General features: G+C 35.6%; 1 protein-coding gene across 1 annotated transcript in view; it reads right to left on the bottom strand.

Moving 5' to 3' along the window:
• CPS1 (carbamoyl-phosphate synthase 1) overlaps positions 1–13,775 on the bottom strand; it is a 120,061-nt gene that overhangs the window by 81,416 nt on the left and 24,870 nt on the right. The window contains exons 6-12 of the mRNA XM_054477399.1: positions 12,409–12,501; positions 6,982–7,071; positions 4,881–5,009; positions 4,208–4,314; positions 3,156–3,294; positions 2,174–2,251; positions 522–620 (exon numbers count right to left, since the gene is read on the bottom strand). Of these exons, the coding sequence (XP_054333374.1) occupies positions 522–620; positions 2,174–2,251; positions 3,156–3,294; positions 4,208–4,314; positions 4,881–5,009; positions 6,982–7,071; positions 12,409–12,501 (735 nt within the window). The remainder of the gene's footprint in view (positions 1–521; positions 621–2,173; positions 2,252–3,155; positions 3,295–4,207; positions 4,315–4,880; positions 5,010–6,981; positions 7,072–12,408; positions 12,502–13,775) is intronic.

The following is a 13,775-nucleotide window of genomic DNA, read 5'->3' as shown; positions in this document are numbered from 1 at the left end:
GTAGTTTATGAAGGAAATGGGTAAAAACTTTATCACACTAACATACATATTCAAATTAAGGATTTAAGTGTTATATTCTTGTCCATTTGCTTTTTGGAGGTAAAATAATACTCAGTACATGATGTTGAATAACAGTTATTCTAGATGAAACAAAAAGAATTCTATCATCTATAATGATTCTGTAGTCTGAAATGTATCTCATGTTTACATAGAGCTATGGCTTTTTGGATAATGGGAAATAAATTCTAAACTAAACACTATTCTTTGTTATGTTATTACAAATACTCTGGAAGAAGTAAACTTTAAAAGACATTATTTTAAATCAAAACATGAGAAGTTCCACTAAACATCATCAAGAAGGAACCAAATAATTAGTTACAAAATGACAGTCTATTACAATATTATGTAACAGTCATCTTTTATTAAACACTAGTATGCCTTACATCATTCAGTTTTTTAAAATCATCATATGATAGGGACAATCTAAAATTCATAAACCAAAAATAAGCCCACATACTGACCTCAACCCGAGATGCAACTAGTGCTGGCTTCGGTAAGACTGATGTAATGGTGGTAGCTTTTCCTTTCTTTATCAGTGAGAAAAAGGAATCAAACAGGTACTAGAAAAAAATATAACCAACTAGTTAGAAGCTTCAAAATTCTTAGGTTCACCAGATAAAACACAATATACCCAGTTAAATTTGAACTTCAGATAAGCAACAAATAATTTTTATTATAACATTTCATCTTTTTTTGCTTTTTTATCAATAACTAAATATCTGTTAGTATGAGAATTTAATCAAATAAACACTTCTGTTCACTTCAAGTCTTATAAAAAAGAAGTTTCCAATAAGCAGTAAACATATCAGATGCCTTCTGAGAATGCCAAGTTTTTAGTAAATTGTATATCATTTGTTTCTTCTAAATCAAATTCTAGGTGGATATAACAATTGAAGCTATATCACTTATGATATAGAAAATTAGAAATACTAATTTAAATTTAAATTTCTATGAGCGCTAAAAACAGTTTCTGAAGATTATTGTTAATCTTTGCCAAAGGATTTACTTCTGTTGTTTCACTAGATATGACAAATTACAACAAAGAATATTCATTTTGCAATTATTGGAAAGACAAAAAAGGAGAATTATGTGATAGCGGATATTATTACATCTTAATTGCAATGTTCCTAATCCGAAGTACTAATATATGCTAATTTAAATTTTAAATTAAAAAACTACTTAGCATGTGTTAGATGATACACATAACTAAATTTGATTTATGAGTTTCATCATGGGTTGGTAATATAATACTGATTTTGGCTATTAAGAACCAATATTTCCTAATAATATTAAAACAAGAACAAAATATAAATATCTAAAAAGGCAATTCAGACATGAGAGAGCAGAGCAGAGCTTGCAGTAAGAAAGCTCTTATTCTCTTCCCAGAAGACTTCTCAGAAGTCTTTTCTGAGAGTTCTGACAATGAAGATTTGCTACTGGAGGCCCCTGGGTGTGGGGAAGTCACAATAGACTTCAGATTTTTCTGGATATCACCAGAAGAATTTATTTGGAAAGATGTGTTTGAACAATGAACTAAGAGCTCACACACAAAAAAGTAAAAATATTTAGATTAAATACAAAACTCCTGTAAGCATTCCTGTGGTTCTTTTCTGAAGCCGTCTGAATCATCTATGTATGTGCATGCATGCCCTCTCTCCCCTCCAACACCCTTCCCCTCCTTCTCCTGCTGCTGTTTATTCTCCCTTAGTGGCTACACAACCAGTTGCCATAGGGATTTTTGTGAAGTCACAGATGGGGGATTAAAATTTCATTTCAGTCATGAGAACGAGAGAGAGCAAAAGGGAATTCATTTGCATAGTACAACAATTGTAAATTTCAGAACTAAATATATTAGAATGATAATGGGTTTAAATAAAAATACCATCACTTCGGGTTTCTTAAGGGCTTTCCCACTTTAAATTTTAAAAAAGATAAAAATTTCCTCTGTGACATTCATGGGGAGATTTTAATACAAAATGTGTGTTACCAAAGCACTCTTCTTGAGAATGTTCTGCTCAAGATCATCTGGGGTAATTATTTTGGTTTCTCGAATTTCCACACAAATACATTTTTTTTTTTTACATACATAATAGGCCTCATCTTTCTGACATACCTCAGTGTCTGTTGGCCCCGGGGTGACCTCTGGGTGGAACTGCACAGCGAAGAAGGGTTTGCTCTCATGCATAATCCCCTAAAGGAATAAGAAACGGGAAGAAATTCCTTCTGTAACAGTGAACATCAAGTGTGGCTATGTATTATTCAGGGGACAATAAAGCTCAAATTTGAAAACTGAGTTAGATGCTTAATAAAATTTTTGTAACTAACAGTACTGTTAAGTAACATGGTCCGATATCTTAAGGACTTACATATCTGACCATTTTGATAAGTATGGAAAATGGGTCAATGAAGACTCAACTGAATGTGTTTTCCTTTAATATAAATAAATAACAAATTTGGTCTATAGCCTTTGGGACCCCTCTGGGTTCTGTTCAGAGTAAACTCAAGTCCTCATCTTATCCCCAAGTCCGAAATTACTTTTCCAAGGGTCTTCTCAAACACTACACCAGTGCCAAGTAAGTCCCAGAGACCCACCCAGACGGGGCTCAAACAGATTTGGACCAACAGCCCACTAACATTGAATGTATGAGATAGTTGTTGATTAATAACTCAAACAGTGAATCTTAACAAGCCAACTGATGAGAGAATAAGAGAGAGAAATGACATTTTAAAACACAGAGGGCTATGGGAGAAAACGTACAACTGTTTTTCAACACTCAACCCCCAAAAAATCACATACAAACAGGAGAAAGGTATTTGCATCATAGTGTATTTAAAAATTCTGGGTGAATATTCTGAGTGAATAATTTATTGCACATTTCAAAACAGCCAGAAGAGAAGACTTGAAATGTTCTCAATACAAAGAAATAAAAAATGAGGTGATGGTTATCCTAGTCTGATTTGATCATTACATATGATATGCATGTATCAAAATATCACATGTATCTCATAAATATATACAATGCTTATGTATCAATTATTTTTAAAAGCCCTGCATTTCTCATAACCAACTGAACAGGTTTATTGACATCATTTACCTCATTTGTTTGATCGTTGACATTCACAAAAAGGGGTTTCCAGCCAGCAGGGAGGGCGTTGTCCAAGGCATAGCCATGATTCTGAGCAGTAATGAAAGCCTGTTTGTTTGTGATATTCAAAACAGGCTGATTCTGCCCTCTGGAGAGAAAAGGAGAAAAAGAATAGGGAAAAGGAAAAGTGAAGAGAATAATATAAATGTATTCCTTATAAAGTAGTGAACAAGTAAAGCCTATTAAAATTCAAAATTTCAATTGCTTAGTGAAAATCACTCTGTGAGAAAAGTCACAGATTGTTAATCCCAATAATTTTCCCAACAAAAATCAATTCAGGAAGCTTTGTTGTGTGTTAAATACACAGGTCTATTAAATTCTATAATCGGTTTTAGAAAAGGGAGCATTGCACTCATAACAAACAAGGTTGCTCACCAGCTTAACAGAAACTAAGAAATATAAGCGACTTACTTTAAGAGAACTACAATAATTTTAAAGCCGGAGAGTTATTGGGAGATAACAAAAAGATGACTGCTCAGACCTGAATTATACTTTAGGTAGAGGGTGGGCCATGGGAGAAAGCCTGATGTTTAATAAATTAATATTGTTTGAGGGGAAAAAAAGAAACCGAGAGGATCTAAAGATTTCTCGGCTCTTAAGTCACACTTACCTTCTTAAAATGTTACAATGTTCTGAAATCAAGCTTAAAATCAGAACAATTTCCCTTGGAATATCATTTGATTGAGTATTATAACCTCAATTTACGCCAAGAGAAGGAAAGTAACTCTAAATTATAGCAAGGTTATCATTAGAGAAGGCTGCTTTCCAAAAATGCAATAAAAATGGTATCAGGTAGTCAAACAACTGTCAACCAGGTAAGGTATGGTTATTTATTTTATTTTTTATTTTTATTTATTTATTTATTTTTATTATACTTTAAGTTTTAGGGTACATGTGCATTTATTTACTCTAAAGAAATGGCAGGTAAGTACTCTGAGTTCTTTGTATTTAGTTAGTATGTCAGAGCTGGTTTACTGTAAGCAAAAGTGAAACTACCTCACCTGTTGGCCATGGACATCTTGTAGGTTTTGGCACCAGCAGCCAATCCTGTTATTAAGTTTCCTGTACTGATTCCAAACAATGGCTCCTGGCGATCACTCTCCAAAATCTAAATCAGGGAGAATTTTTATTAACCAATTAGTACAGTTCCAAAAAATGTTGCTTCTGAATGAATAAAAATGAGGTATCCTTTTTTCTTAAGAAGGTAAAGAGAATAGTAACTGAATAAAAGAAGAATATAAAAAAAGGACATAATTGACAAATTTGTACCATTATAATTCAATAAGATGTACTTTACATTCAGACTAAACTAAATCTAATTTAATATTTCTTTAGAGACCTGCAGGTCTTATGGGTCCCAAGGTCATGATGAGGAACCATGAGTTGTCAGTTTACAACTGTAACGCAAAATACATTTGGCCATTGGACTCCAGTTCTTTCAACTCAAGGACATGATCCCAAAGTTACTTTGCCTGAAGAAAAACCCTATTTTCTCTGATATTCTCTCCTCATTGGTTCCCCTACAGAATATCTCTACTGACACTGCCTCAGAAGTCATAAATACCAGCATTGAAAAATGCCTGAATAAATAAAATGTATCACAGCCCTTTCAGGGTATACAGCGGAAGCCCCCACCTCCCACACAGATACACATGAATTCAAGGTTCATTGCACCTTTCTGACATTCTGAATTAGTGGTTCTGCAAGAGCTGGGTTCCCCGGTCCTCCTGCGATCAAAATTCCATCATACTCCATCTTGGTGAAATCGTGATTCCAGGGAACTAAGTGCACTTCAGCTCCTCGCTGGAAAAGAGACACAAGAATGATGAATTTAATAACATGTTTCTTTGCCAAAGTATAATTTTGCTAGACTTTCTCTTGACTAACCATTCCTTAAAGGGAAGGAAAAATTTGTAAACATTTAAAATAAATAATGCTGAGCAAAAATTTCTTTGGGGCCGGGCTTGGGCTTGATGGCTCATGCTGGTGATCCTAGCACATAGGGAAGCTCAAGATAGGGGGGAATTGCTTGAGCCCAGGAAGTCAAGACTAGCCTGGGAAACAGGCAAAACCCTATCTCTACCAAAAAAGATAAAACAAAAATTAGCCAGGTATGGTCCCAGCTACCCAGAAAACTGAAGTGGGAGGATCACCCAAGTCCAGGAGTCACAGTTTCCAGCGAGCCAAGATCACACCATTGCACTCTAGGCTGGACAACAAAGTGAGACTCTGTCTCAAAAAAAAAAAAAAAACACCATTAAAACTTTTGATCCTGAAAAAATAGATAATGCACTCTCCTGCACTCAAGAGAAGTTTCAGTGCCTACAAATGCCATGACTGGACTGACAGGAGAGTAGGTTACCTTCACACAACCAGTTGCGAAAAAATATAAATCCATTTTTTGAAAATGTTAAGTTGGCCCATGTCAGACCTTTTTCAGTCTTGCCTTTTTGTCTTATCAAATTTTAATCAGCTTTCTTTCCTAGGGTTGTCTCTTTTTCTGTAAGATTGATATTCGAATGGAAAACTTAGAAATTTGTTTGAATATAAAAGCACATAGGAAGGTGTCTTTGAGGGTTTCCCATGAAGCATTTCCTGAAACAAGGATTTAAGAGAACAAAAGCTTATTTGGAAGGTACTTCCATACTAAACAGAGAGGAAGTGACATCATGAAACACCCCAATAAAGTATGCATTAGCAAGCAGTTACCACTAGGGATAAGTGAAATTTAAGCCCACTAGGGAACTCTGAGAGCCCGTGTGGAATAGTTACCTTAGAGACTGCCTATCCATGGGACAAAGGAGCCAGGGTGGTTAAACACTGGCTCTTTCTGCACTTTGGTTGGGGGCTACTCCAGAGATCATTAATTCTATGCCATTTACTGCCTGCCAGTAGGCTCCAGCCATCAGGCAAAGAGATATAGATATTTGCAACTGGAAGACGGGCAACATGAATTAAAATGGTAACTTGAGAGTGAGATATACACAGGCCATCCACAGCATCTGCTACCATGCATGCTATCCACGCAAATGTTTGTTAATAAAATTGACAAGAATTTGAAATCATGATTTGAATATTGCTGGTATTCTCTAATAAGGAGGTACGATGAAGAGTCTCCCAATATGCATGCTAATTTGGTGTTATGCAAATGTGTGTGTGTATGTGTGTGTGTGTGTGTGTGTATGGATGTGTATGGAGGGGAGATGTGCAGACAGAGACAGACTGAGAGAGGAGTGAGGAGAAGGAAAAATCCTAGCAAAACTTTATTTAAGAAACATTATTATGATGGTTAAGTTCTTGAGGATTTTTAAGGTTTAATTTTAACTGGTTGTCTAAGAGTTGATATAAAAACACTGTGAAAGTTCGTACTGTGTCAGGGCATGATTCCTACAAACGTGTGGTACAAAATAAATGTAGGCCCAAAGGAGATGCTATCAGACAGACTCCAGCTTTTTGGTCATCTCTATACCACAAAGAAAGTGAACATGATGCTTCTCAGACTGTCAGTCAATTAATGACAAGAACAGTCATCATTTTCTTCCATGTTTTAGTGGCCCTTGAGGTTTTTTTTTTTTTTAAAGAAAAAACATAGCAGTCTATATTTTTAATTTGAACAGGGATAAATGTGCTATTTTGTAAATCAAAAGCAACAAGAAGAATGTAGACCCCTGACATTCTGAAAGAATGCATAAGTTTCTCTGTAACAGAGGAAACTGGCTGAACACTAATGGTCAATATGACAAACCCTCACCTTTGAGATGAACAAATTACTTACCTTTACTAGCAGGCGGATTACATTGTTTTTAATCCCACAGTCCACAGCTACCACTTTTGTGGGGTTTCCTTTGCCATACACCTTGACATCCTGCCATTTTAAAAACCAGAGAATGAGAGGGAAGTCCCAGCTATGGGCAACAGACCAAAACCATAAACACATCTGACGATGCTTTGAACTTAGATTGGTAACAGATTGATTGTTAACTACTAGGGAGTGACTGACAGTTAACAAACAATTTGTAAGAAAGGCACAACAAGTGCCACAGACTGTATCTTTTTTATGAGAAAAAAAAGACTTTACTGTTTTATATAAACGGTGGATTACAGTAATAACAATTATCTCTAAGAAACTGGTTGCGTCCATAGTTAACCATCTTTCTCATGTTTTGCCTCTTTAACAACTAGTAGCAATGAAATGTTTAAGTAATATTGCCTGATTCAGCACTAGACAGATGTGGCAATAGATACATTGTGCTTTAAATACCACTTGATCCTCAACTTGCACTAAAGATCAAATGGGGTAAAGCTGAATTACTGTACATTAGGCTTCTGCAGTGGGGCCTAATGGATAAAATCAGTATGAGAGTCACAGGAATTGCTAAGCAGGTATAGACCACCAGTCCCTTTAGTTTGCCGTGCAGTTGTTTGCATTTAAATGGTAGATTTCATAAAAAGATCCCAGAGCCTATCATAATCATTATCTATGTCTGAAGCACGGCTGGGAGGCAGGCATTAACCCAATAAGCAGCTCTCCAAAGTCATACAAGGAGAAATAATAGAAATAGAGAGGAAGCCTAGAAGGCTGGGCACACACACTGGTTCCTGCTTTGAGAGTTAGCTAGCATGCTATGAATTTAGGATGATTTCATCATTTGTGAAAATTTTCAGATGAAAAGTACAAACTGAATGTTTGAAAGAACAGTTTATTTTGACTGAAATATCTACTTCTCCACTAAGTCTATATAGAATGTGAAATTATAATCCTTAGACTATAGTTGAGGAAAAAAATATATAAACTATATCTGGGTTTTTTTTTTCTCTCACTGACTATTCTGAGGGAAAAAAAAAATACCCCAATCCTTTCATGATCTGGGGGGAGTTATTGCTGAATTGAATGCCACAGGTGATCTTTCTCATCAAATAATTTGAAAAAGTATAGATCTTTTCTTAACCTTAGGCTTCTGATGTAAAATAAAGCAATATTACCATCTAGTTGTAGCTACAGAAAATTGTAATTACAAGACAATGAATGAAGTTATCAACATTTCCAAGGCATGTAGTCAAACAAAACTCAAAAATATATGTAATCTCCTGATACAAATACGCATTTTATCATAGCTATAGTAATATTATTTAATTGCACTGGCATTAAGAAACAAAGGAGCCAGCTTTCACCATTGCAGCATCTCCTTTGATTGGACACAGATAAAAACACAGATATGCTCATTTTTGCTGGTCTCTACGCAAACACATTAAATACTGTGCATAAGAATAACAGAAGTTACACAAGACCTCACGGATACTCGCATATATGGATTTGTGCTTGGACTTACCAGAGAGGAATATCTTATGCAGCATTTTGCAACCTTGCTTGACCACAGAATTTTTTAAGATGAATTGCTTCACACCACTGTTTTCCAGTTTAGGAAATGCTAGACTAAACCACCAAGGCAGTTCTCAATTCTAACATTCTATCATCTATCACCCTCTATCATGCTGTGTTTCAAACTAAATCATTTCACAGGGAAATATGTAAAACGAAGAGAAGTCATATGAATGGGACCAATTTTAAAATTAAAAATCAGAAGTGAATATTGCAAACACCATGATCAAATTCCATAGATATAAGTAATTACATATCTAACTTAAAATTAGTTTTCTTTAACAACACATACTTCTTAGGTTTCAGCACGTTTTGAATGCACATCCCTGCCCGACATGAACATCACGACTCAGTACTAATTTCTAGGAACCCAAAATCCTTGTCTCTCATTTTCATGTGACAGGAACCGGGATACCAGATAATATCAATGTGTGTTTTCTCTGAGTCTTACATGTTACTGATCAGAATATTTTACTCTTTTAATAACTTTTTTTAAAGCCTTTAAAAACTCTCACGCTGGAACTCTTCCTTATGAAATGTTCTCTATACTCCTTCTGATTGGTGCTGTATCACAACAGGAATCATTTCCCAGATGAACAGGTGTCAGGAAGGGCATAGGAACATCCTTTCTAAAGACCCTCAATGACAAGGTTTTGTCACAGGAGGGGGTAGGATACCCATACAAGCAGAGTCAGTTTCCAGTCTATTCACATATTCACATATTTTACCATTTCTGATTTAAAATTCTTGAGTCCTTACTCTGCATATGTAAAAGGTATAAGGAGTAAAACAATGTAAACTTATTTGAATATTATCACATGGTAGTATAAGGAGGGTTACTAATAGTATAACTGTTAGTTGTGTAACTATTATTTCTAGTATGTTGAAAGGCAGTATGAGATGATGTTTTCTGAGAGGTAGACACTAGACCAAGCCTTCCTATGTATAATCCTATGGCCATTCACACCAAGGAAGGTATTTAATCTCTCTACACCCTAGTTTCTTCATCAGTAAATGAGTTCCTAATAATACCCATCTCATGTAATTATGCTGAAGATGGAATAAATTAATCAGTGTAAAGCATTTAGAAGAAACCTAGCAGATAATAAGTACTCAATAGATCCTGCCTATTTTTTATTAATAAGACTTACAGTTATTAGTAGTAATGATAATTTTATTATATTAATAATGGAGGTCATAGAACCATAAGAAACACTGATTAAAGGATTTGAAGGGAAAATAAGAATGTGCAATTTCTTTACCACCAACTCTAACTACCATTTACTGGCTTCGTATATTCCCTTATTTATTCATTATTTGTTGACCATGTACTATGTGAAAGGTACTATGGGCAGTGCTGGGGACTCAAATAAGTAAACCATGGCCTCTCCTCTCAAAGAGCCAACCAAGACAAGTGAAAGAGACAATTCTTTCAAAGAGTTAAATGCAATTTGATCCTTGTTATACTGAAGCTATTTATTAAATGACATGGAATCCAAAGGTGAGATGAGTCATGGAAGCTTCACAAAGGAACAATGAGCTGACTCTTGAAACTGACTTCTTCAGGCGAGAAGGGGAAGGAGAAAGCATGGGAGAAGATTCCTAGGTAGAGAAGCAAACATATTCAGACCTTGTAAGATGCAGGCCAAATAGAAAATAGGTTCACAGGGAGTCTTGAAGAGGTTTCTTGAATTCATGGAACAGAAATCTAGAAATTGAGCTTTTTAAAGCTTTTCCGTCAAACTCCCATCAAAATGGAAAGAAAAATAGCATGAGGTTAGCCACAGAGATGCTGGAGTCACTTGAATTCAAATTGACACTAAACTTGGGCAAGTTACATTTGATTTTAAATAGACTTACTTGCTAAGCCTCAGTTTCTTCATCTATGACATGGAGTTTTTGTGAGAATTAACTGAGTGTTCAAAAAAGCTTGGTTGTTATTATTTTCCTCGAAGGCCAGAGCTGCCACATTGAATGGACCATGATAATTACGAAATATCATGGGCAAAAAAGTGTATGTTATATCTAGAAATAAAATGTTGTGGTGAATAAATCTATTTAAAATCAAATTTTGCGTGCACATGTACTTTTTCTACTCCTTCCTTTCTAAGAATTTCAATCGCCTTTGTCAAAATAACACTCACTTTCTACTTGGATAAAGTAGAGTTTCTCTGAGAAATTCCATTGCCACACTGGTGATGGAAGAGAATTTTGTAGCCATCTCTGCTATAGTATAAATAAACCCCAAGGTAGAACCAGCCAATAACTATGATGCCACATAGGCTTCCACAGGGCTAAATTCTCCGCATGTAAAGCCCCATGGTAACCAAATACATAGTCCTAGGAAAGGAGAAGCTCTATTTTTAACTCCCATTGTATGTAGTAAAAACAGAAGGTAGCAATTCTTCCTTTAAGTTTCAAAGCGAATCAAAAACATTTCTTTAAAAAAATTTCATAGCAGTATCCCATAAACATCTCAGATATCAAATGACATAATCACTATGCTCAACCTAACTAGTTGAAATCCTTAGCTGAGAAAGTAAGGTGCTCTTTTACCTGACCACATTCAGCCCCTTCTTCTCCCATTTGTATAAGCCGCCTAGGTTGCTGTATCTGTTCTTGCTACTACTGCTCAGTTCAGGCTCTCATGAGTTTTGTTCCGATAAGTTACAATAACCTTCTAGTTGCTTGCTCTTTTATTCAGCTTTACTTTGCTCCAAAATGACACCGAATGAGTTGACAATAGTTTCTGGAAGTGCTGATTAGCCAATGATATGAGACCTTCTAGACCTAGCTTCAGTCAGTCCATCTCCACTCATCCTTGCTGAAGTGTGTAAACCAATAGGTGTGAACCCCTTGATTCAGCCATCCCAAACTGTGCGTAACTCTTCAAATATACTATGTTGTTCTGTACCTCTATGCCTCTTGGCAAGCCATTCCTTCTGCCTGAAACAAAATTCTCCTGGTTCTTCATCTACCTAACTGTTACGACCTGCTCTTTGTGTCTCAAAACAGGGCTCACTCTTCTACAGGGCCTTCTCTGATCCACCTATCCCATTTCAATGCTGCCCCATGCATGCCCTTGCAGCATGCTATGCACACTCCAAGGACAGCATTTATCACACGATTCTGCACATGGTGATTTACTTCCTAGCTTGTTCCACCACACTCTTTGCTCCCCAAGGACAGAGACTGTAGCTCAAGAAACTCACTCACACCTACATTAGTAGATATTCGATCAAACCCAATGGACTTCTTTCTAAAATGTATTCTATACCTTTTTATAAATGTATACTAAACATATTTCACTTTAGGGTGACTCAGTCATCATTACGAACTTTAATTTTGAAACAAAGCTATAACACAAGAAATCTTTAGTGTATGAATAAATATTTTTCCTGCACAAAATGCCCCAGGATTCTGATTACTGTGCCTGACTTCTGTAAAATTCTCTTAGCTCTCTGGCAGGTTACTAGCTCTGACTCCTCATCATCACTGTACCTATCTTTGGCAATTCAGTGCTTCCTTTATTTGACATTGTTAAAATCCTAAGCTGAAGAATCAGAAAACGTGGAGGGAACACTAAATTTAGTAAAAATCCTCTAAATCAGGGCATGAAGTTTCCCATGTAAGCCTGTAAGTAAAACCAGCTTTAAATGCACTGATTTTGTAATGTGTATTTTAGCTGCTATGAGATCCCTTTTTCCCCTCAACACTGGTGCTTCTGGAAGATAAACTCTGCCTAAATAAAGATTTTGATATTTCAAGAAAGGTCTAAATGGGATCAAATAAAACTACAAAATACAAAGGAAAACCCCTCACCTTAGTTGAAACCTCAGCAATCAAATTCTGTTTATTTGGATCCACAAAATCCACAGGCTGACCTTCAAATTCAATCTTCCCAAGCATGGTACCCTACCAAAATAAAAAAATTGGACAGTTAAAAGGAAGCAATGATAAAGGTGTTGACAAGATAAACTCACAGGGACTTTAAACAGCTGCTCCAAGACTTAGATGTCTTTATAACTACTCGTAACCATCAGTGGAAGATCTTCACCTTCTCAGACTGAAAAGATTAAGCAATTTGCACATACATTTTGGGAAATACTCTTGGAAATACAATTAGTTCTTCTAGGGCTGACACCATTGCCTGATGAAGGCAAAGTCTAAAGGCATCAGAATTCAGGTCTCCAGGCTCCAGGCTGATGCAAATCGAGATATTTAGTAAACTTACACTACTCAGTGTATATGACCTAAAGACATTTCATGAGAGAAATGGACACAAAAAAAATCTATTGAGACAATAAGGAATCTAAAAATCACAAAAAAAAATAAAAAGAATGGGAATTCATTCATTATGATAGTAATATCAATTCACAAAGAAGATGAAATGCAACATAAGTCATAAACTTCTAGAATTTGAAATGAAAATATTCACTGTTTTAGACATGTTCATATCCAAGTGTTCCTATGGGCCTGAATTGAAAGAATGTTCAACCCTCTGTAAAGTTTTCACAAACTATCCTTGCTAGCTTGAACATGACAATGTCACCTTTTTTCAGCTATATCTTGAGATTTACTTATTTGTTAGTAAGTCTGTTTGAACTACTCAGAAAAATGGCATGCTATATTTAGTAATCAAGATTTTATTGAGGGGTAAAAATTCAAAATAATTCATTGATTTGCCCTCCTTTGATGAAATTATTGCATTGAAGGAAACAGAAGGAAGCCTTCATTTCCCTTTTAAATGTATTCCTTGAAGGAGAAGTCACTTGGGGGTAAGTGAGAGGAGAAAGTACCTACGTGTCATGCACGCATGATGGTTATTTCAGTGCTATTATTAAATTCAGAGTGCTTCCTCTAAGTCTGGGAACACTACCTTAAAACCACCTTTCACTTCCATAGTAGATTACTAAATTTCATGGTGGCCTGTATTTACTTTTAGAATTCAAGTCACATAATCCCTTGTCTATATTTATGGATCCCTAATTTTGAAATTTGGTTTTTAGTTCTCCTTCCCCTTTTCTTAAAACATGCTGAATGAAATACGATCTTACTTTTCAAATTAAGGTTAATAGAAGTGAAAGCCATAATATACATTTTTAATATGAACCACCATCACTGATAAACAAATATGAGGCAATAGTATTTTGTCTGTGCCAATCTATTCAGCCAATTTTGAAAACCTA

Source organism: Pongo pygmaeus, chromosome 11 (assembly GCF_028885625.2).
Source record: "Pongo pygmaeus isolate AG05252 chromosome 11, NHGRI_mPonPyg2-v2.0_pri, whole genome shotgun sequence".
NCBI lineage: Eukaryota > Metazoa > Chordata > Mammalia > Primates > Hominidae > Pongo > Pongo pygmaeus.
The sequence above is the reverse complement of the archived record's forward strand: the minus strand, read 5'-3'. Positions and strand labels throughout refer to the sequence as shown.